General features: G+C 52.5%; 1 protein-coding gene across 1 annotated transcript; it reads right to left on the minus strand.

The window, feature by feature from the left end:
* Nucleotides 1-6,093: 6,093 nt before the first annotated feature.
* Nucleotides 6,094-19,627, minus strand: Gucy2d (guanylate cyclase 2D, retinal). The gene is made up of 18 exons (XM_051167292.1): nucleotides 18,825-19,627; nucleotides 18,412-18,716; nucleotides 15,449-15,800; nucleotides 15,108-15,192; nucleotides 14,775-14,877; nucleotides 14,240-14,341; nucleotides 12,968-13,048; nucleotides 11,387-11,593; nucleotides 11,059-11,215; nucleotides 10,516-10,665; nucleotides 9,031-9,179; nucleotides 8,241-8,404; nucleotides 7,953-8,145; nucleotides 7,373-7,547; nucleotides 6,829-6,927; nucleotides 6,602-6,696; nucleotides 6,381-6,466; nucleotides 6,094-6,187 (listed from the first exon to the last, which is right to left on the minus strand). The coding sequence occupies exons 1-18, from the start codon at nucleotides 19,552-19,554 to the stop codon at nucleotides 6,094-6,096; spliced, it is 3,327 nt and encodes a 1,108-aa protein (XP_051023249.1). The 5' UTR covers nucleotides 19,555-19,627.
* Nucleotides 19,628-22,490: the final 2,863 nt, after the last annotated feature.

Here is a 22,490-nt window from a genome sequence, read left to right on the forward strand (position 1 = left end):
GGGCTTAGAAACGGCTTGGAAACATCGCCCCCTACAGTTTTTTTTCCTTTAAAAACCCTGTTCCCCTAGCACTAGGGGCAGCCATCTTCCCTCCTCACGATGGGGCTGACGGTCTAGGCTCTGAGCTTGACTAGCAAACGAGACCCCGTGTGATTTGCACCCAGCTGATTCCTGGTGGTCTTTGGGGGTTTCACAACTTGGACTTTACAGTTGTCGGTCTTGGTTTGTCACGTAGTTATGCACAATGAAGAAACAAGAAGAAAAAATTAGACACCATGACAGCAAAGAACAAGCTCGCCCCAGGGAACTCCACGTCCCTTATCAGTAGGAAGTAGTTTAAGGAGAAAATCGTCCCCTTTCTGGCCGCTGACTCTATTCAGGGGTCTCTATCCTTCCTCTCTATCCATTTTTTCTCTCTTTTCTAGTGTTAGGGGATTCGAAGAAGGAAGAACCCACAAAGCAGCTAAGACCAGCTACAGTTACGCATTGTAGGGCTACACAGAGAGATCTCTAAAATAGCCTGCTTAATTGCCAAAACTGTTAATATTACAGCAAAAATATTAGCCAAAATTACTCAAGAAATAGGAGAACTGAGAACAGCAGCTTTACAGAACAGGGCTACTGGAGACTACCTGTTGCTTGGTTGTCAGCAGTTTACTGGTATGTGCTATTTTAATATTTCTGATTTTTCTCATACCATTGACAAACAAATTGATGATCTACATTTAAAAAATAGACAAAAAAACCCCAAAACTCTCAAACAACATGACTAAGATGGTTCTCTACCTTCAATTACCCTACTGATTGTCCTAGTCAGACCCTGTGGCCTCCAGTGTGTTACCCGGCAGATAAACACTGCTACAAACACTGCTACCCAACAACAATATTAAAAGCATTTTAATAAATCAAGTTGTTCTTTTTTTTTTTTTTTTAACAGAACACATAATTCAAGAGAGGAATGAGGAACCTGCCTAACTACACTTTGGAGACAGGAACCATTTTGTTATTAATGATAAATTTTCATTTATTGTAAGAGCTGAGTTTCTGTTTCCTGGCACCTGATTGGCTAGTTTGTAAGAACACCCTGACTCGCCAGCCTATGACCGCCAAGGTGGTTTGAATGAAGATGGCCCCCACGGGCTCAGAGAACGGCACATTAGGAGGTGTGGCCTTGTTGGAAAAAGTGTGCCACTGGGGGGGGGGGGTGAGGGGGGCCTTTGAGGTGTCAGGTGTTCAATGCAGGCTAGTGTGGCCCCCTCTCTTCCTGAGGCCTGCCAATCCACATGTGGAACTCGGCTAGCTCTCCAGCACCGTGTCTGCCTGCCTGCGTGCCTCCATGCTTCCCGCCAAGATGATGACGGACTCCGAGAAGTAAGCCGGCCCCATTGAAGTGTTTTCTTTTATAAAAGCTGCCGTGGTCATGGTGTCTCCTCACAGTAGTGGGACCCTGAAGACTTGGTCTTGGGCACCTTGCCCTCCCTGTCTTAGCAAGGCCACGTGGTGGTCACATGATGATGGCGCTTGAGATTTTTCTGTGTTTTCCTAACAGCCCCATTGCCTCACATCTGTAAACCTGCTTTGCAGTCACTTTTCTACTCCTTAAGAGGGCCCTGAGACATGGAGTCAGAGCTGCTTTCTCTAACTCAACCGAGGAGGCAGTCACTGGCCAGCTCTCTGGTGTGCCTGGATGGAATAAAAGCTTGCTTCAGTTTGACCTGAAATTGTGGTAGCGGTCTTTCTCCTGTCTGGTGGGATTAACAACACCACACAATGCAATGGACGGAAGCAATACCTTTATTTCAGTCTCCACCATCCCAGGACCCAAACACCAGGATGCATCACCTGGTGTTCTGGGTGCAAAGTCCAAAAGAGTCCTGTGACATGGATGACTTTACAATGGTGTTTTACAAGCCCCTGCTGAGGTGCAGCTCACCCCCACTTCCCCAAAGTTTAGTGCCTGGGGTCTACCCCAGATAAGCCAGTAAAGCATAGCCCAGACCGAAACAGCAGCACACAGGAAAGGCGCCAGTGAGCCCTGGGTCTTGCCTTGGATCGCACACAGCAGCTGGGAATGTCCCTGCTTTGGCTATGGCGGGTCCCAGCTACAGAGCCATCCCAAAGGCAAGGAGAGCCCCACCCCGCCACGTGTGGGCTCCTGGGGCAGGCCAGCTGGCCGAGGTAATGTAAGCACATCTGGAAACGTGGGTACCCAGTGACCATGTCAGGTGCTTTCACCGGCTGGGAGCTGCCTGGGTCTGGAGACAACAGAGCCGGGAGGCAGGGAGTGTCAGAGTCAGGACTCTACGACTGGCAGTGAGTAATCTGAGCCCAGGGGAGGTCAGGGAAACTGCAGAGAAAGGCAGGAGAAACATGAGGAAATAGGTCTCTAGGCTAGAGATGAGGGGAACAGGGATCGAAGGAGACAGATGGGGAAATGGAGGAGAGGGACAGAGCGACTGTGAAGAGCTGTGCAACATTTCTTCTTTTTCTTTCACTGCTTCTGTGAAGTCCAGAGCGAGGGCCCACCTTTGGCCCACCTCCTCCTCTAGCCCCAGGGTAAGTATGGACCGCAGTTCATCCCGCTCTTCCACTGGGGTGCCCTGCCCGAGCCTGCCCAGACTAGTCCTCCAACTCCTAACCCACTGTGACTCTTCCTCGAGACTTCCTGAATTACACACTAGCTGCTACTCCAGGCCCCAGGCAGAAAGGGGAGGGAGGAAGGAACCAGAGAGAACAAGAGGGAAGAAAGGACAGGATTTTTGAGAGCTAATCCCTTGTCAGGCCTAAGGCTAGCAATTTGGAATTTGTCCTTCAACCCTGGCCTCCAAGAACAGAGAAAAATTTACAGAAGATGTTTAACAATGTAAGTGTATTTTAAATTGTTGTGCGGCTGTGCACAACAGATCAGTTTTGCTTTGTTTTCAGCTTTAATGCATCATTTATGAACACAGTTAAAAAATAATTAGTTGCTAAATAGCCCATAGCAGCATCACTTAGCTAACCAGAACAGAAAGGGCTGTGTTTACTATTTTTTTTTAATTGCCATTAGGAAGGGGAGAAAGCCATTAATTAGAACTAAAAGGAAGAGGGAGAGGAGCAAGAAGAGGAAGAAGAGGAGGAGGGAGAGAAGAGGAGAGGAAGAAGAGGAAGAGGAGGAGGAGGAATACAAAGGCTCTAGAAGCTGCTGTGATCTTAACAGAGGAATGTCTTCAGATGCCAGGTGTGGGTGCTCTCAAAAGAAACTTTGGCGTTTGGGTTTGTGGGGAGTAGTGAGGACCTTGAGAACTGAGGGGTGGAGTATGGGAGGACACCCTGGATTAAAGCAACTGTGGCCAAGTGTGGTACTAGACCGACATGGTGCTTTTGATTTCAGGAGAAGGGGGGATCTAGTACAGTCAGCCCTTTGTATTTTCCACAGATCCAGCTTGAGTGAAAATTCCTGAAAAGCAGCTGTGTCTGGCTGTGGCCAAGAAAACCCCTAAAGGAACTTTCATGTCTGCAGAGACTGATGGGCCGACTGGAATCTCAGACTGGAATTTTGTAGCCTCAGAGGCTAATTACTTTATCTTGGGCTAGTTTTAGCTTTCTGCAACAGCTATTCCTTCCCCACTCTGTATCCGAACTAACACCCTGTTATAATAAGAACCTCTTAGAAGCTGTTAACTTAGAACTAACACTTTGTGGTAACAAATAAAAACCTCTTAGAAACTGTTAATTTAGCAGAACATGAGCTTTCACCAACCCAAGAGCTAAGATGTCACAAAATCGCGTCTTGGACCTGCAGACCAGCCTCTCCCATGTCACTGTACCCACCTCTCTGGGACATTCACCCATGCATTTTAAAGTTGCCTTGATTTGTGACTTTCTTCTTTCTGTAAAACTGTTTTTGTTTTTGTTTTTGTTTTTAAGTGGAATGTGGGGTAACCGAAGTCTATGTTCCCAGGCCGTGGTTCCTCAAAATGTCTCCAGAATGACATCTCTCCTATTTCCTTTGAGGTGAGAGCTCTGACTTTTACGTCAACAGAGACCACCATGAATGTGTGCTGTGCAGTTAAACCTAGGGCACTGTGTCTGCGACGAACATGTACCGACACTTTTCTTGTCACTCTCTAACATATACATTACAAGTAACCTAGAAATCACTTGAAGTGCACAGGATGAAGTGCACAGGTGCAGCATAAAAGGTCACATCTTATATAAGGGACCTGAGATCCAAGCACTTCAGTGTCCAAGAGCGTTCCTGACCCGGTACGTTATAGATGCTTACGGGTGACTACAGGTGGTCTTTTTGTTTTGTTTAGAAGGATTCTTATATTTTTGGTTGTGAGCCTAGCCTTTAACCGCTGAGCCATCTTTCCAGCCCTGTTTAGAGAGATTCTTAACGGCAGCCCTGGCTGTCCTCGAACTCACTATGTGTTCCAGTCTGGCTTCAAACTCAGCGGTCCATCTGCCTGTTCAATGGTGCTTGAGGTATGTGTGTATACACATATATGGGTGTTTGCTGTACCACTTTTAAATTGATTTTCAAATATGAGCTCAAAACGAAAACATTTCATGAGCCAAATCAAACAAGTGTAATGGCTACTTTCTGTCCTGAGTATTCTCAGATTGAGAAGGGGTTATGGGCTTGTAATGCTTTGAGGGGCCTCCTCCACATGCAGACCTGAGTCCGTGAGCACGGAGTGGGACCCAGGCTCTGTGTGTCTAACGATGCTGCCGGCCTCCCAGCTAGACCTCTCATAGAGAGGGCTTAATCTCTTTCAGATTCCATCAACACCAGCTCCAGTTCTGTTTGCACATCACCAGGTCCTGGGCACTCGCCACCTCCTGGGTGTCTGGTGCCAACACCCTGCAGTCAGAGACTGTGTCAATGACCCTGACAACAAGAATCAAACAGGACAAAGCCCAGGGCCAGGCACCTCAGGGTTGCACAGAGGAAACCTGCAGCTGGGATTTGCCAGGGCTGGTGTGGACATTTGCTGCGAGAGCATCAAAGCAAGTTTTCCTTTGCACTTAGGCAAGTGCTTTGTTTATGCCTATTAGAGAAGGAACTAGTTTCTGACCAGTACGCAATGGAGATGGGAGTAGGGCTGAGGCTAAACAGAAGCCTTGGTCTCACCAAGCTGCAGGGTGACCCCTGCCCTCCGCATGCCCTGGGCTTTCTGATCTCAGATCCTTACTTCTGGGGTCTCCCAGGACCAAGGGAGTAGAGCACCCTCCACCCCTGCAGTGAGCTCAGGGTCTTTAGAGCTGGAGGGGGGGGGGGCGCTGTATGCCACAGAGTCCTGAATCCCAGGGCCAGCTGGCCCAGTCTAAAACCTCACTGTAAGGGCCACAGGATGGTGGAAACCGATTAGCCCCTCCCCTTCTACCACTGTGGGGGAGCCTGGACAACGCTTCAGAGCTTCTCAAGGTTGCGTAGCTGGTTTGCAGCAGACTCCTGGCTCAAAATCCTCGGAGGCAGAATTGGGCAGAAGCTTCGGGCATGAGTCCCGTGTGGCGGCAGCTTCAGGGACATCCTTGCTGAGTAATCCTGAGGGGACACAGCAGTCTCAGAGAGGAAGGAAGGTATGCATATGGGACACCGTGGCTTAGAGATTCCTCGCAGGAAGGCCAGTGAGAGAGACCTTCGCTGACAGAACTGCAGACGCAAGCTCACACTGACCACTGGTAAATGCTACCCCCGAAAAGCCTGTCCTCTGTGCAGTCTGCAGCTCTCAGGGCCTCTCTGAGAAGCCTGGTTTATGTTCAGGGGATAGGGGGCAGGCCATGGGGAAAGTCTGGAGAGAGAAAAAAAAAATCATAAACCTCGATTCTGGAATCACTCCAGACCTATTAAACCAGGATGCCTGATGTTGACACTTCCTCTAAGGGAATCCCCTTTTCTGGGCTGAGGAATCAGCCTCTGCCCCCTAAATCAGAGAGTAATAGGGACACTTGGCTGAGGTGGACATCATGCAGGCAACTCCTACCCAGTCTTTGAGCTGGTGAGGTAGTGCCTGACCCCTCTGAAGCACATGTCCCTGCCACCCTTACAGAAGGGAGTGGTCTCCGAGGATGAGGGAAGGCACAGTACCTGCGCCCAGTGAAACTTCACTTCCCAGTGAACTGGCCTGGTCTGGCTTTCTCCAGCTTCTTGCGTCTCTCTATGGGAATCTCCTGCAGGCTGATGCCATGGTTGCTGGCCCTGCAGGGAGGAAACTGCAGCCTCAGGGAAAAGAACCAGGGGTGAGGGAGGTCAGGGCCTGGGCCATTGCTGCTTGGCATGAGTCTTGGTGTGGGAGGCAGGGAGAAAGGGAGAAGGCGCAAAGGGCCCGTTGGCTGGCGCCACTGCGGCGCCCGCCCGGCTTTCACCCAGCAGGTTCAAGCCAACCACTCACCCTGGTTGCAGATCTGGCGGTTTGGGGATGGGCTTGTTGAAGCCGAGTCTGCCCACAAGCCAGTACGTGTCCTCAGCACCCTTGCCCTGAAGACAAAAGAAAGGGTGACTTGGGCAGACCAGCATGAGGGACGGAGAAGCTATAGGTCCACGTGAAACTGGGCGGCCCTACATCTATCTGTAAGGACCCCCACGAAGTGGCAGAGCGTGGTCCAGACTCACCTTCAGCTCTGTGCGCCCTCGACACTCCATCTGGTAGCCCTGGTCCAGAGCGCGGAGGATCCGAACAGTGCTCAGGTTCACGTGGATGCGGTAAGCTGAGGCAGTGAGGGCACACCGTGATTTCAGGAGTTACCTCCCATGTTTTCCCATCCTGGGCTACCTCCCCTGTCCAGCCTCCTTCCCCCAGCTCCCGCTTCCCACAGCTCTCCTTGCGGGTTAACACTCACGCAGCCCAGTGGACTCCATTCGTGAGGCAGTGTTGACTGTGTCCCCAAACAGGCAGTACCGAGGCATGGTGAGGCCTACCACACCAGCCACGCACGGGCCTGGAGAGATATGCCGGGTCAGAGGGCAAGCAGAGATGGACGGAACTAGGCAGTGCTCAGCAGCTAGGCTGCATGAAGGGCCTTGAAAGACCGTAGCACCCGTGTTTCCCCCCAGCTCCCCAATAAAAACACTCTTGATGGGCTGGAGAGATGGCTCAGCGGTTAAGAGCACTGTCTGCTCTTCCAGAGGTCCTGAGTTCAATTCCCAGCAACCACATGGTGGCTCACAGCCATCTGTGATGTGATCTGATGCCCTCTGCTGGCCTGCAGGTGCACATGCAGGCAGAGCATTGTATACATAATAATAAAGAAAAGAAAAACAAACACTCTTAAATATATTTTCTTCAAGGCAAGCACCTACTCCCACGCCCCGTCCCCGCCAAGAGTTTGCCTCCTATGGATGAAATCTGGAGCCAGATGTGGAGAGGGCTAAGTAGTTAGTTACCTGAGTGCAGACCAATGCGGATGCGCACTGGTACCTCCGGCATATGGCGCATGCGGAAAGAGCCTACCGCGCTGAGGATGTCCAGCGACATGTTGGCAACCTCCGCGGCGTGCCGCTGCCCGTTCCTCTGTGGCAGTCCGGAGGCCACCATATATGCATCTCCAATCGTTTCCACCTGGAGGAAGGAGTTGCGTCTGTTCGGTTCTGTGCACCCCTCCCCTCCAACACTCAGACCAGCCACACTTGTCCGGAGGTCTAAAGGGATCAAGGCAGATATCCGAGGAAGCAGAGCTGGGAGTTAGGGGTTGCACTTGGGTCTGCAGGAGGAGATTAGGGACCGGAGGGCGGAGGCAAACTAGGCTGCTGTCCCGAGGCCCGTGGAACGCTTTCATTTAAACCGAAAGCCAGAGGCAGGAGTGCTGACGCGGGCTTAAAAACTCCAGGCACTCAGGAAGCAGAGGCAGGAGGATTGCTACAAGTCTGAGTCCAACCTGCTCTACACAGCAGGTTCTAAGCCACCCAGGCACACACAGAAAACGAAACTGAAGGGTGGGAGGTTTCGTCTCCTGGCGCGCTCCACCTTATAGACGTCGTGGGCGCCAATGATGGCGTCAAAGAGTGTGTAGAGGTCATTAAGCAGGTCTACCACCTCAATGGGCTCGCTCATGGCCGAGATGGTGGTGAAGCCCACAATGTCGCTGAAGTACAGTGTCACCTCTTCAAAGTACTCGGGCTCCACAGATGTTCCCATCTTCAGGGCCTCAGCCACAGATCTAGGAAGGGCGAGCGGTGGGCGGGGGAGGGGTCACCTGGAGGCTGCCCTAGGCTGGCCACGCCCTCCCCACACCCCTGCCCCGTAGGCACCCACGGAGGCAGCATCTGTGTGAGCAGCCGGTCTGTCTTCTGCTTCTCCTGCTCCAGCTCCTCTGTGCGTTCTCGGATCAGGTCCTCCAGGTTGCTGGAGTACTGCTCCAGCATCCGGAGCATGGAGTCAATGATGTTTGTCTTCCGGCCCTTGTTGATGCTCTTGAACTAGGAGAGGAGAGAGGGGGTGGCCCGCGCCTTAGTCCCAGCCCTCGGGAGGCAGAGGCAGGCGGGTCGCTGTGAGACCAGGCCAGCCTGGTCTACAAAGGGAGTCCTAGCCAAGGCTACACAGAGAAACCCTGTCTCGAAAAACATCATCATCATCATCATCATCAAGACCTCGGCTCCCATGATCCTCTCCTGCACCCTCTCATGGGGCCACGCACCATTTACCTTCTATTTATAAAGCACCCCTGACTCCGGGCCACTACATTTTCAGATATTGTTGGGGGGGGGGGTGTGGACAATGAGAGTTCCCAGAGATTGTGGCTCTGAGTTGGAATTGGCGAGGCACTAAGTCAGGCCCAGGCCTTTCTGTCAGGTAAGCCGAGCACATCTCTGGTTCCCGTTCAGTGTTACTTGACTGGATTTAAGTGGTTCTCGAACCCAGGGTTCTCTCTCCCATCCCGAGGGCGTCCGTGAGTGCTTCTTTGCATCCTATGCCTTCCCAGCTACATTTCCTCAGTCCCTAGGATGATCCTTAGGAGAGAGCCTAGAAGGTCACGGATCCGGCCAGCCTGTTTGCCTGGGATCCCAAGGGCCAACCCAGTCCTTGCCCAATCCCAGGCCCTGACCAGGTCAAAGGTGAGGTCCATGGAGGGCCGAAGTTCCGGCTGCTCTGCCCAGCACTGTGTCATCAGCTGGATGCACTCCACAGGTGCCTGGTCCATGGACACCAAGGGCCGACACAGCGGTGGGGGACTCCGCACCCTCTGTACCACTTCTGGAGGCAAGAAGACAATAGGCGGCTGTAAGAAGTGGGCATCGCCAAGCAAGAGCCACCTCTGGCTCCAAGCTGGTCTCCAACCAGCTGTGTAGCTAGGATGACCCAAGGATGACCCTGAAGGATGACTCTGACCTTCTGAGCCTTCGAGTTCTACCTCCCACACACCTGCTGGGCTTACACGCCACGCCCAGATTATGGGCTATTGGGAACTGAACTCATAACCAAGTACTCTACCAACTTCCCAGCCAGAGAGGTTTTGTTTGTTTTTTTGTTTTTTGTTTTTTTATTTTTTATTTAACACTTTCAGGCCTTAGGAGAAAGACAGCTCAGCCAGCAAGCTCCTGCCATGTCAGCCAGAGGACCTGAGTTTGGATCTCCAACAGCAGCATTAAAACAAAAACGTTTTTTAAAACCCAGATGCAGTGGCAGACACAAGAGGCTCCCAAGAACTGGCTGCCAACCTATCTTGGTGAGTTATGGCTTCAGTGAGAGACTCGTCTCAAAAAATAAAGAACAGAATGATTGAGAAAGGCAGCTGGCCTTGGCCTTTGAACTCAATTTGCATATACATACATATGCACACACAACTGCATACAGACACTTACATACACATCACACAAATAAATAAATAAATAAAATAAAAATAAACAGATCTTTGGTCGGTGGAGGAGTGTAGTGTGTTGTTTCCAGGAACGGCCAGAAGGCCCCTGAACTCTGAACATCAGTAAGAGGTGATACAAGCTAGTGTTTACTGAGCATAAGAGGAGAAAAGGTTAGGCTGAGAACCCTAAAGACAATCAATGGCTTGGATTTGAGTCCAGCGGGACTGACCTCTGGCCAATTTGTCCCCCTTCTGCCCTCTCTGAGAGTCAGAGGCTGTGTGTGTGTGTGTGTGTGTGTGTGTGTGTGTGTGTGTGTGTGTGTGTGTTGGGAGAGCAGGGTGGGTCCAGGGTCAGGGCGGAAGCTACTAAGATCTATGCCTTAGCCAGGCTGTGGTGGCGCACACCTGTAATCCCAGCACTTGGGAGGCAGAGGCAGGTGGATCGCTGTGAGTTCGAGGCCAGCCTGGTCTACAAAGCTATCCAGGACAGCCAAGGCTACACAGAGAAACCCTATCTCGAAAAACCTAAATAAATAAATAATTAATTAAATAAGATCTATGCCCTGCAACACCGCCTCCTGCCTGGCTTCCCCGCTACCATCTTCAGAGCCCAGCTTTAAGAAAGCCACCACGGTTTAAGCATCATCGGGCTTCCCTTTGTTAAAGAGCCAGGTTGGGTCTGGCCTGGCTGTTTTAACTTCAGTGTGCCTACCTGTCCCCAAGCTACCTTACCCTCGGATGTTATTTCCAGCATGGCGTAAGGGGTGCTGCGGCACACAACCTCCTGCATAATGATGCCCAGGCTAAAGACATCACCAGCTAGAGTTCCCCGTCGCTCCAGGGCTGGGTCTCGGAGCAGCTCTGGGGCTGTCCACAGCTGATCTAAGAACAGGGAGGCGAGGCATGGGCATGAGAGAGGCTGCGGTGGCCCGTCAGGCCAGACCCTCATCCTCATTGGTACTAATTAACCCCACAACCCTCAAATATCTCAGCGAAGAGACTGTAGGAGATTAGAAGCCTTTCAGAGAAAACCCTGCCCTCACGAAGGCGGTGCCTAGGGAAGACTCCGCCTCCGGAGCGCACGCCTCCACCACTTCACAAGGGACCCAGAGCTCAGGCACTCCCTAGCAAGCCCTCAGGTCCGCAGCCACAGACCTTTCCCGTAGCTGACCAGGGTCAGTAGATTTGGAATGGGAAGAGCATGAGGCAGGGATGCAGGGAAAAGCATATCCTAGGGGATGCTCTAGTGCCTGGGAGGCCGCTGGGGACTCCTACCCTCCGCACTGGGAGGTTCGGGTAACACTCTCTGCGCTTCCAGCAGTCGCCCGTGGCCATGATCTGTCACTTTGAGCACGAACCTCCCGTCCACCACGCAATTCCGTGACTTAAGCCTCCCGTGGGCCACACCGCGATGGTGCAGGTATCTCAGTCCCTTGGAAGGAGTGGAAGAAGAGGCTGCCTCAGTTGCCCTGACTGCCAGGACACACACACGCACACACACTCACGCACGTATGGACACATACACACACACGCGCACACACATGCTCACATACGCATGCACACGCACGCATGCACACGCACTCGTGCACACACACACACATACCTTGATGAGGTCCAGTAAGAGGGAAGACTTGAACATCCAGTCCAGCTTGATGTCTCTCTGGGCCAGGAGGTCATGGAGGGAGCCCCGAGCACAGTGTTCTGAGACCACAGCCAAGATGCCGTCCCCAGGGGCAGCAGGGCTGTCTGCTGTACCAGTCAGGAAGAGGCCCAAGTAGAGAGCCACGTTCTCATGCCTGAGCTCCCGCAGCTGTAGGCAGAAACCAACAGGCATTTTCTGGCCTTGGGGGGCAGTGCTCAGGGCACCAACGCTTACCTGCCCCCCCATTAATGCCTGTTTGGGGGATCATAGGATTGAAACTGGGAACATGGGATTGAAAAACGGTAAGTGAGGGGGCTGGAGAGGTGGCTCGGAGGTTTAAGAGCACTGGCTGCTCTTCCAAAAGTCCTGAGTTCAATTCCCAGCAACCATATGGTGGCTCACAACCATCTACAATGAGATCTGGTGCCCTCTTCTGGTGGGCAGGCACACATGCGAGCAGAATATGTATAAATAGATATTAAAAAAGAAAAACGGTAAGTGAACTGGGGGCGGGGTGCAGTTTTCCTCTCTACGTAGTTTTGTCTTCGGACAACACAATGTGGTGAAGGGTGTTCAGAATGTGAAAACAACTAAGTTTAAAGTCATGAGTGAGAAGACAGCTGTGTACTGGGAACTTAACCCATTCGGGCTAAATAAAGCTGAAGGGCTAAATTAACCACAACGTTAAGTGAAGTCGTAGGGGAAAGCCGTGAGGGAAAGCAGCTCTGACTCAACCTGCTCTTTCTAATATGGCAGTCTTTGATGAGGGACCAGACAGATCAATGGCTGCCTTTCTAGCTTTCCCTGGGGGCCAGCTGGTGACTTTGTCCACAACCACAAAGGCGACCCACTTCAGTCCCTCACAGGTGTGATCACAAGCCCCTGAGGTGGCCCCCTGGAAAGAGGCCAAACCAAGGCTGCTTGGTGCTGCGGGAAGAGGACAGTAAAGTTGAAGGTGCCAGAGTAAGCTAGTCTACTCTCTCCTTGTCCACGCATCCACAGTGTCAGTACTGCTGAGGCCATCCCACACAACTGTCCTGAGAAGTGGAAACTTGTTTAAAATTTTATCTTTTTAAAAGGTGCCTGTTTGTGTATGTGTGTGCATATCTGCATGTTTGTATGTGTGTGCAATGTACGTGCCAGGGCATCCATGTGGAAATTAGAGGGCAGCTTGCAGGAGCCAGTCCTGGGTTCTGGGGAACAAATTCGGGTGACTAGCCTTGGCACCGTTGTCCACTGAGCCATCTCGATGGGTCCTCAGCTTTACTTTTTATAATCATTTCACTCAACACAAATTTCCTGGCCTCCGATGTTCCAGGCCGTGCGCTGGGTGCTGGGAACATGGTAGCACCTTCATTCAACTTTCAGCCCAGAAAAAAAAAAAAAAAAAAATCAAAGAAAAAAGCTAGCATCACAAGATAGGATGCTAGGAAGTCCTCTCCAGAGAGGAAAGAAATCCTGGGAACTGCCACCCGCTGCAAAAGATGCCAAGAATGGGCAAGCCAGTAGCTACCCAACTCCACGCCATGGCTCTGCTCTTACCTTGGAGAAGGCTGTCTTGGTTGCTGGCTTGATAGCCATATGATGATCTCCTGGAAATTTCTTCAGCCAAACCCAGTCGCCCTGCAGCAGAAGGTTAGGGAAGTCAGTCCCTGAAACCCCAAGATTCACTGTGCTCTAGGGACCCAGAGCACGTTTGCGATGAGGCAGGATGTCAGATGCAGGCAGCTCGAGGTATGACCATATGTTTCATGGGTATCATGGGTATCTTTTTTTTGGTTTTTGAGATAGAGTCTCTCTGTGTAGCCTTGGCTGTCCTGGACTCTCTTTATAGACCAGGCTGGCCTCGAATTCACAGCGATCCACCTGCCTCTGCCTCCCAAGTGCTGGGATTAAAGGTGTGCCCTGAGCCTTGCAAATCAGATCGGTGACGCTGCCCCTCGCTAAGAGATGTAAACTAGAAGAAAGTTATGAAGACTTGGTACTGACTTTCAATAAGCACTTGGAAGTAAATATGGGGACATCTTTTAGTGGTCACTAAAAACTGGGAGTTGCACTTACTGGACAGGGCCAGGGAGAAGAAAGACAAGGCATAGGCAGAGTGGGCCCTTGGGACAAAGAACAGCATGTAATCCCAGCAGCACTCAGGAGGCAGAGACAGGCGGATCTCTGTGAGTTCGAGGCCAGCCTGGCCTACAAAGTGAGTCCAGGCCAGCCAGGGCTACACAGAGAAACCCTGTCTCGAAAAAACAAACAAAACCAATAATGTGTCGCTGAGAACCAGTCACAATGGTCTCAGGTGACAGGGTCAGAACTTTTGCCTTTTCTTCAGGACCTTGAGCTTGGGAGCTCCCCGCTGCCCCTCTTGACTAGCTGAGTTCTTCAACCCTCTCCTCAGTACCCCTCGCCAACTCTGCCACCTTCACATGCTCCGGGTGAGGTGTTAGTGTCCATCTTTTCTGATGTAGGGCAGGTGTTTGTGGGTCTGATGAGAACTGGGTGAGACTGCTGAGGGTTGGGGTCAGGGACCCACAGGGGAGAAGGGATCAGCCTCAGTGGCCACACCAGCCTGCATGTGTGAGGATCGCACGGTGCCTCCAGCCTCCAGCTTTTGGGTTTGGGAAGCCCTGACCTGGATCTTGTTGCCGAAAAGATTTCCAGATTGGGGAATCAAGTTAGGATTGCTAAATCCTTGACTTTCCCTTGGATCCCGCCCAGCTCCGTCGCTCTGCCGGGGGCCTGCAGGATCTGACTTGACCCTTTCTTTTTTCCTCTCCTGGAGTACAGGTTAGCGGAACCGGAGCCTGGGCTCACCTCATAGATGCCGATGTTGATACTGTCTTGGGGCTGGCTGGGGACACTGCGGATGTCTGACGTGCTCCGGGTACCCAGACTGGACCTGCTTCCTTGGGTCACCTGCAGACAGAGGTCAGTGCAAAGTATGTGAATATATTCTGGGGCCACAGTCCTGGGCTGAGGCTGAGTGCTGTGGGTGACAGAGAGGAGGAAGAGGAATCCACAGGGCAGGTGGAAACGGTACCATGTTTTCTAGTGGGACCTTCACACCAGCCTAAGGCAAGGCTGTCACCCCTGTTTGCACAGTTTGGGTGTCTAATTCACAAGGACAAAGCTGGGGAAGAAGCTATGGGAACTGGGTGGGGGTGGGGGTAGGGAACAGTCAGCTCAGGGAAAGGACCAAATGCACAGGAAGAAGATTTGAGGCGAGCCTGGTCTACAAAGTAAGTCCAAGACAGTCAAGGCTACACAGAGAAACACTGATTTGAAAAACCAAAAAAAAAAAAAAAAAAGATAGGTGGCTCCTGGCTGCCTGCTTTCCTGCTTTCCTGACCTTCCGAGAGCTGCCCCCCTGTGGGTGGAGGAGAGTGACATCTTCCAGAGTCAGGATGATCTTGTTGGGGCCAGAGGCCATTTGCATGTGTAGCAGCCTATGCCTGGTTGGTGGGGGGAGGTGGTCATCCCCACAGATTCCATAAGAGGCCAAGCGGAGAGAGCAGAGGAGGAACATTAGCTGAGGGAAGTGTACTGGAATTCGGCTACCCACCGAACATGCCCAGGGTCTCTGTCAGCCCCCTGGATCCTATGTCCCTCCCCACGATGACTTCCCCCTCATGTGGACCTCATCTGCTGTCTTTGTTCCCCCCCCCCAACCCCGACCACTCACCTCAAATAATGAGCCAGGAAGGCGCCTGTCAGCCCCACCCCTATCACGAGGAGGAAGCCCACAAAGACCAGGCCTGGCTCCACCCCTGAGGGCACAAAGAGAGGGACACTCTTGGGTCATGCCAAAACTAAGACATGGGCTTGGGAGCTGGGTGAAAGGTCAACAATCCCTCCAAGGGGAAACTCTAGAGATGCTACAAGGGTCCTCAGGGGCTTTGGAAATCTTCCAGAATGGTCCTGAGCAAGTCATAGGCTGAAGGAGGCCGTGGAAGAACAGCAGGATCCGACCCCCCCCCCCCAGCTTTGTGAATGGCGGGTAGGAGCCTGTGGGTGTCCCCTCACCTCCGTTGCAGATCACATCTGGATCGAACCAACAGGAAGGATCTGGTCCTGGCGCAGGTCCACCTCTGGGGAAGTGCACCGGGGTGCCAGCGGAGCGCATGGAGCCTTGGATGGGGTCCAACAGGTGTGTGGCCAACAGCTGGTCTCCTGACGCGTCTGTATCCAGCAGCACAAAGGAAGGCTCTTCGGTTCTTCCCAGGACCCCGCAAAAACCAGAGACTTGGGCTTCCCGCACTTGGCGGGCCACAGAGGCACCAGACACCCAGCCGCCACCCACCACAGTGCTTGCTCTTGTCACGCCCCGAGCCAACAGGAACACGGCATCGTAGATGGTGCCAAACAGCGGAGAGACCTGGAGGAGAGTAAGGACTCAGGGCCAGGACTGAGGGGGTGAGATTTCACTGACCTGCCTGTTCCTCGATTGTGCCAGGCTAGCCCTAAGAGTTCCTATCTCCCAGGTGAAGGCTCCCATCCTCCCTGTTGGCTATTGACCACACCTCCTTTCATGAGTTAGGGTCTTCTCATCACGGACTCTGACTCTCTACCACCTAGACTTTTTCATCCAGTCCTCCCCACCCCCACCCCGGCTTATGTTTTCAATCTCATCACCTGCGTTCATCTGTTTCCCCAGCATCCTTTGGTTGTGTGGTTCTTGTTGCTTAGTTAATTTATTGAATCATGGTCTTCCTACATTGCTCAGCTTGACCTTAAAGCCACTCTGTGGCCTAGGCAGATGTCTGTCTGTGTGTGTGTGTGTGTGTGTGTGTGTGTGTGTGTGTGTGTGTGTGTGATGTAACCCATACAGGCCTGGAACGTACGACCCTGAACTTCTGATCCTCCGTTTCGAGGTGGATACTCTGGAGACCCTGGTCTCCCAGCCAGATGTTCATTTTTGATCCTCCTGCTTCAGCTTTTTAAGTAGCTGGGATCACTGGGCTGCATTACCAGACCTAGCTGGATCGTCAGTGTTTCATCCACCCCCACCCCAAAGGGGCACTGTCATTGGTCCTCCTCCTGCCCACTGTTCTCAATTGCTATTTCTTGGAGTGGCAGACACCATGAAACACTAGCGACACAGTGATGCGTGAGACAGTCCTCTGCTGCAAGCAAACTTTCTTTTAGCTTAGGTGGAAAAGATATGGATGTAAACGGAGTGCCATAAGTGGAGGCAGAGGGAAGCAGAGCTTTAGAAATGCCAAGAGAGGAAGAGGTGGAAGGTTCCAGAAGAAGTGGCCACTGCCCCAGGCCATGAATCCAAAAGATGGAATAGGAGAGAGGAGAAAAAAAAGAGGGCACACTTAGGAAACCCAGCTGAAGATACAAGAGAAAGGGAGGCTCGAGCCCTGCCAGGCCATGTGAAGAGACCTCCGTGCATCTATACAGGGCAATGGAGGTCCCCAACTCAGGATGCAGGACACTAGCCTGACGCTCCCAGCCTGGTGTGGCTGGCAGAGAGATGCCTGGGTCAGATGGGATTCCAGCCCGGAAGTGCTGCGTCCTGAGTCAGGGCAGCAGCAAGGTGGAAGGAGAGAGTACAAATGGATCCTAACAACCATCAGGAAGTAGAAGCAATGGGGGCCTGGAGCCTGAGTTTTTGGGGGCACAATGTGGAGAGCCAGGTCTCCTGCGGGGACAGCTGGCTGTGTCACGCACTGACAACTAATGAGCGCACCTTTGCTCTTTCTCTTCTCCTGTTTCTCCACTGACTGACAGCTACCCCCGCCCCCAATTCCATCTCACTCTTACTTTACTCCCATTCTTTCTTCTTTTCGACCCTAAATCTCTTCTTGGAGAAACCTAGAGGCGTTGGCGGGTGGTGGTTCAGCACTCCTCTCCAACCCCACGCCTCACCTCAGCCTTCTTTCAGGCACTCCCTTTTCACTATGGTTGTGGAAATTGAGCCTAAGGCCTTGCCCAAGCTTGGCAAGTACGCTACCGCTGTGCTGTACAGCCCTCTCTTGCTTTTTGAGCCAGGCCCCTGTTGACCAGACTTGCGTTGAGTTTAGTGTATAGCTCAGCCCTGACCTTTTCTCTCCTCCCGCCGCAGCCTTCTGAGTCTGGGGGATTACAAACCCATGTCACGAGGCCTGGATGAGGGCGCCTTCTTGGTGGTTAATTTTCTTCCTACTGGTATCTAGCTCCCCCTTTACCCCAGTAGATTCTAGACTCCCTTTGTGACTGGGATGGAATTAGATGGCTTGAATTTGGATCCTGCAGACTCAAGGAATTCTGCTTACTACTTGGATGTTGGAAATTATCTTTGGAGCAGACTATGGGAGCCCCACCTCCACCTGGGGAGCTTTCGCTTCCATCAAGGCTCTCACGAAGTTAAGAACACCTTGTGGCCTGAGAACAAAGTCGAGGCCCCCGAGGAAATGACTCTGAGCTGGGCGTGAAGCTTGGACCTATGTACACCGTGTTATGGATGATACGCTCTTGAGGGGCTGGGATGAGTCAGCTCTGAAGCATACTAAAAATGACGTGGCAATTTAGGAACTGGGTTTGAGAGATCTTGTCGCCTGCTGTCAGAGGGTAAACCGTAATAATGAGAATTCCCTAAGCAAAACCAGAGCGACAGCACCCAAGAAACTCCAAATCAGCTGCAGCTAATTCAGTGGTCATTGGCTCCACCCTCTTCATTCCCGTTGACTCCACCCTCTTCATTCCCATTGGCCCCACCCTCTTCGTTCCCATTGGCTCCACCCTCTTCATTCCCGTTGACTCCACCCTCTTCATTCCCATTGGCCCCGCCCTCTTCGTTCCCATTGGCTCCACCCTCTTCATTCCCATTGGCCCCGCTCTCTTCATTCCCGTTGACCACCCTCTTCATTCCCATTGGCTCCGCCCTCTTCGCTCCCATTGGCTCCACCCTCCTCTTCCCACTGGTTCCATCCTCTCCTAGCCTGTGCTCTGCTCACTTCCCTGGCTCTCCTCTTTTTCCTCGAGTTTTCTAGTCCATCTACCTGTTGCAGGTTGAGGTCAGGGGGCAGCTCCTGGCGCTCTTGGGCGCTACGCAGGCTGTCCTGCACGCTGCCTCCGGGGGGACAGTGGCGTGTGAGTGTGAGCACGGCGTCGTGAGCCCTGCGAAGCTGGGAGCTGTTGACAATTGCAGCCAAAGCCTCGGGGCCTGGAGACAACGCATAGTGAAGCGTGTCGAAGGGCAGGAAGACCAGGGAGCCATCAGTCAGGCCCAGCTCTTCTGCAGCTTCCAGCAGGTAGCGCTGCTCCTCGCCGCCCAGCAGCACCGAGTGCATCACCATGATCACTACTGCGGACACAGAGGCGGGCTCGCTGTGCTGCCCGCTGCCTGCAGGACCCGCCCACCTCCCCCAGCCCTCCCCCCGCCCCCCACCCCGCACTCTCTCGGGGACCCTACCTCGAACTCTAGGCCCGTCCCGGATCCTCCTGAGGGCCTCCCGGGCTCCCGACAGGTCTGAAGGCTCCATGGAGGTCACTAGGGCAACTGGCAAGCCCCGGGCCCTGAGTGCTGTGGACAGGGCGCGTCCCGCCTCCACCCACAGGTCCTGGGGCGCGGTGATCAAGGCCACGCGCGCCCAGCGGAATGCTCTAAGGAGGGCGTAGAGAGCATCTGCAGCGGGGGTCACCACCGGGGCTGTAGTACCCGTCGCCGGCGTGCCTGGGCAGCCCCAAGGCACCAGCGCTACTCCAGCCCCTTGGGCTAGTAGCTCCGCTGGCCGGCAGGCTGCAGCGTTCACCGGACCCACCAGGCCAGAGACTCGAGACAGCGCGGAGGACACAGCCCCTAGGGAGCCCGGGGTCAGGCAGGGCTCCGGGAGTAGCGCGACCTCGAACCGGGGGCCGCCGTCTAAGGCAAGGTCACGATTCAGGCGGTCGGCGGCCAGACGTGCAGCCAGATCTGCACGGGCACGTGCGAAGATAGGGTCGCAAGCCCAGGGGCCCAGCACCCCCACCCTGAACACAGCGGAGAGGGCAGAAGGAGGCCGGAGCAGCAATAGGAGCAGGAGTCCGGGCAGCCAAGGCCCTGGCCAGCGCAAGACCCGCGGGTGGGTGGACAGGGAATGCCACGCAGGGTCGCAGAACCTGCCATCCGGAAGCCCACCCTCAGGCAGGGGCCACGCGGTCATTGCCCTCTTCTGTGAACATAAGGAACAAGGTGAGAGTGGAACCCTCAGCACTCACTCCAGCGGGGTTCTCCCCTCAAGCCCTTTTCTCAAATTCCACCCAAGTCCAAGGGTGTCTCAGCTTTCACACACTTGGACCCTAGATGGGGGCCCAGCGCACCGCCCTGAGGTCTCGTTGGCCTGGCCTGCTTGTCCCCAGATTGTTTGTCCTCCCTCCCTGGTCAGCAGGCTCAGCAGGCAGTGGAGACACTCCCAAGACCTCACACAGGACCCATGTTCACCGAGTGGGCCATTCATTACTTACCTGGAAGTCCAGGGCTGGGCCTTGGCTAAGGGGTCACAGGGTCGATGCCCCTTCGGTCTCCCCTGGCAGCCCAGCCCAGGGCGGGGGTGGGGTGGGGTGAGGTGTGGGAACAGCCCGTTGCAGCCCTTAATCTCCTCAAGCCGATTAGGATCTTTTAATCAAGAAGAAAGGGGCGGGCTGATGGAGGATGAGAGTCCCTCTTGCTCCTTTCTAGGGGGTGAGGGTGGGGGTCTGCCCTACCTCCAGATAGCCAGAGCTGCTTTGGCTAAACACACAGGGAGGGCAGGTAATAGAATCAGGTCTGTGCCTCACACCGCGCATAAATTCAACGTCAGACTTACAATTGAAAATCAAACCTTTATCTCTTTTTCAGTTGTGAATCAGATAAGAACCATTAATGGAAAAAAATAAAAATTTTTTTAAAAGATCATCCTTGGAGGCCCGTGATGGCACACGCCTTTAATTCCAGGATTCAAGGAGGCCGATGGCTGTGAGTTCGAAGCCTGTAGTGGATGAAAACATGTTTTTGTTTTGATCCCAAGTGTGGGATGGGGAACAGCCTTGTGAGAGAGCAGGTGATGTTTATCCACTAGAAGACGAACCACCTCGTGTGGAGGCTTGGTTTTTGTCAGCTGAAACACATCTTAGTACAGACTCTGAGAGGAGATATATATATATATGCCCAAAAGGGGGCGGGGCTTTTGGGTCTTGGAGTTGTTTGGCTGTTTATGTTCCACTTTGATAAACTCCTGGAGAGAGCCGCTCCTAAAGAAGCTTCTGGGTCCGGGTTCAGGCTCTGGCGAATCGCTCCCAGGAACTAAGTCCAAAAAGGTCTACTTCTCCTGTTCCCACTGACCTCTTTTCTCTCTTACCTAGAGTAGATGGGTTGGAAGGGAGGTATAGGCACTAAAGAACCTCAAATAAAGTAGGTTTAAGAAAAGATCGAAGCAAAAAACAAAGAAAAGAAAAGGTCGAAGCCTACAGAAGACAGCCAGGTCTATCTACAAATCGAGTGCAGGGCAGGCTAGGCTACACAGAGAAATCCTGTCTCCAAAACAAAACAAAATCACCTGTGGATACTAAAGCTGGGGGGGGGTGGGGGTGGGGGAAGAAAACAGGAGGTTTGTTTTTCACGATTATAAACTGTCACTCCATCTGTTGCTTATGGGTTGGAAGACAGCAAGTACAACTGCTGCAATTTTATTTTATTTATTTATTTATTTGTTTTTTTGAGACAGGGTTTCTCTGTGTAGCCTTGGCTGTCCTGGACTCACTTTGTAGACCAGGCTGGCCTCAAACTCACAGCGATCCGCCTGCCTCTACCTCCCTGAGTGCTGGGATTAAAGGCGTGCTCCACCACCGCCCGGCCTGCTGCAATTTTAATTGTAAAAACAGTATTTACAGCCTTCAGTCTCCGCACAAGGGAAGCAGAGGCAGGTGGATCTCTGTGAGTTCGAAGTCAGCCTGTTAGACTTAGATTGTTCCAGCACAACCAGGGCTACACATAAACTCTGTCTCAAAAAATATATTTTCTATGTACGTATGTGGGCCCAAGTATATGTATGCATACGTGCACCACACGTGTGCACCACACCTGTGCAGTTGACAGTGGAGGTCAGAGGAGGAGGCATCAGAACCCCGGAGTTACACACCGTTACGAGCCACCACGTGGGTGCTGGGAACCAGCCAAAAAGTCAGGTTTTGAACAGCTGCGTGGTCTCTCCAGACTTGTAACTGCTACAGCCCCTCCCACCCATTTTGGTTCGCAGCCTACAGTCACAGGGCATTTACTCCTCCACTGGTTGGATTACAGTGTCCTATTTAATCCTATGCATAATTTCTCTGTCTCCCCTCCCCCTTCCTTCTTCCAACTCTTAGATTACCTTTAGGGAAAAACTTTAAATCAGTAGAGTAATAAAAAGGATGTCAGCATAGGCATGGTGGGAGCCTGTAATCTCAGCACTCCGGAGGTAGAGGTAAGAGGGTGGTGACTTTGAGGTCAGTCTGGCCACATAGGGAAGTCATGTCTTGCAGCCAACAATAGGACTTCCTCAAAATGTCTCTTGAATAACACGTGTGGTGATTTTCTGGCTTCCACATGCCCTTGCAAGCACAGGAACGAACACACACACACACACACACACACACACACACACACACACACACACGCAAGCACGCACACGCACGTGTTAGTTATTTTTATAAAACTGTGTTTCTTAGTTTCTCCCTTAAAACTGCTATCACACAAATAATACTTTTTTATATATGTTTAATAATAAGCTTCACGAGCTGGGCATGGTGGCGCACGCCTTTAATCCCAGCACTCGGGAGGCAGAGGCAGGCGGATCGCTGTGAGTTCGAGGCCAGCCTGGTCTACAAAGTGAATCCAGGATGGCCAAGGCTACACAGGGAAACCCTATCTCGAAAAACCAAAAAAAAAAAAAAAATAATAATAATAATAATAATAAGCTTCACAGTACAAGAACTGAGCAGCTATTACTTTATTCTCAACCCTCTAAGATAATCTGGCTTCCTCCCAATGTGCATCTCAGAGATACTTGCACTTTGTAGCTTTCCCTGCTCTAGCTCCTTCCTGACGTTTCTTGGACCTCTGCCCTGGTTCAATCCCCAACTT

The sequence above is a fragment of the Acomys russatus genome, chromosome 25 (genome assembly GCF_903995435.1).
Source record: "Acomys russatus chromosome 25, mAcoRus1.1, whole genome shotgun sequence".
Classification (NCBI taxonomy): domain Eukaryota; kingdom Metazoa; phylum Chordata; class Mammalia; order Rodentia; family Muridae; genus Acomys; species Acomys russatus.

What these genes read in the sequence shown, in the direction of transcription:
- Gucy2d (XM_051167292.1), bottom strand. Translation starts at nt 19,554, where the DNA reads ATGACCGCGTGGCCCCTGCCTGAGGGTGGGCTTCCGGATGGCAGGTTC. An exon ending in GCGCCCACGACGTCTATAAG is followed by an intron (nt 7,548 to 7,952) that starts GTGGAGCGCGCC and finishes TCCTTCCTCCAG; the next exon opens with GTGGAAACGATTGGAGATGC. An exon ending in AATGGAGTCCACTGGGCTGC is followed by an intron (nt 6,697 to 6,828) that starts GTGAGTGTTAAC and finishes TCACTGCCTCAG; the next exon opens with CTTACCGCATCCACGTGAAC.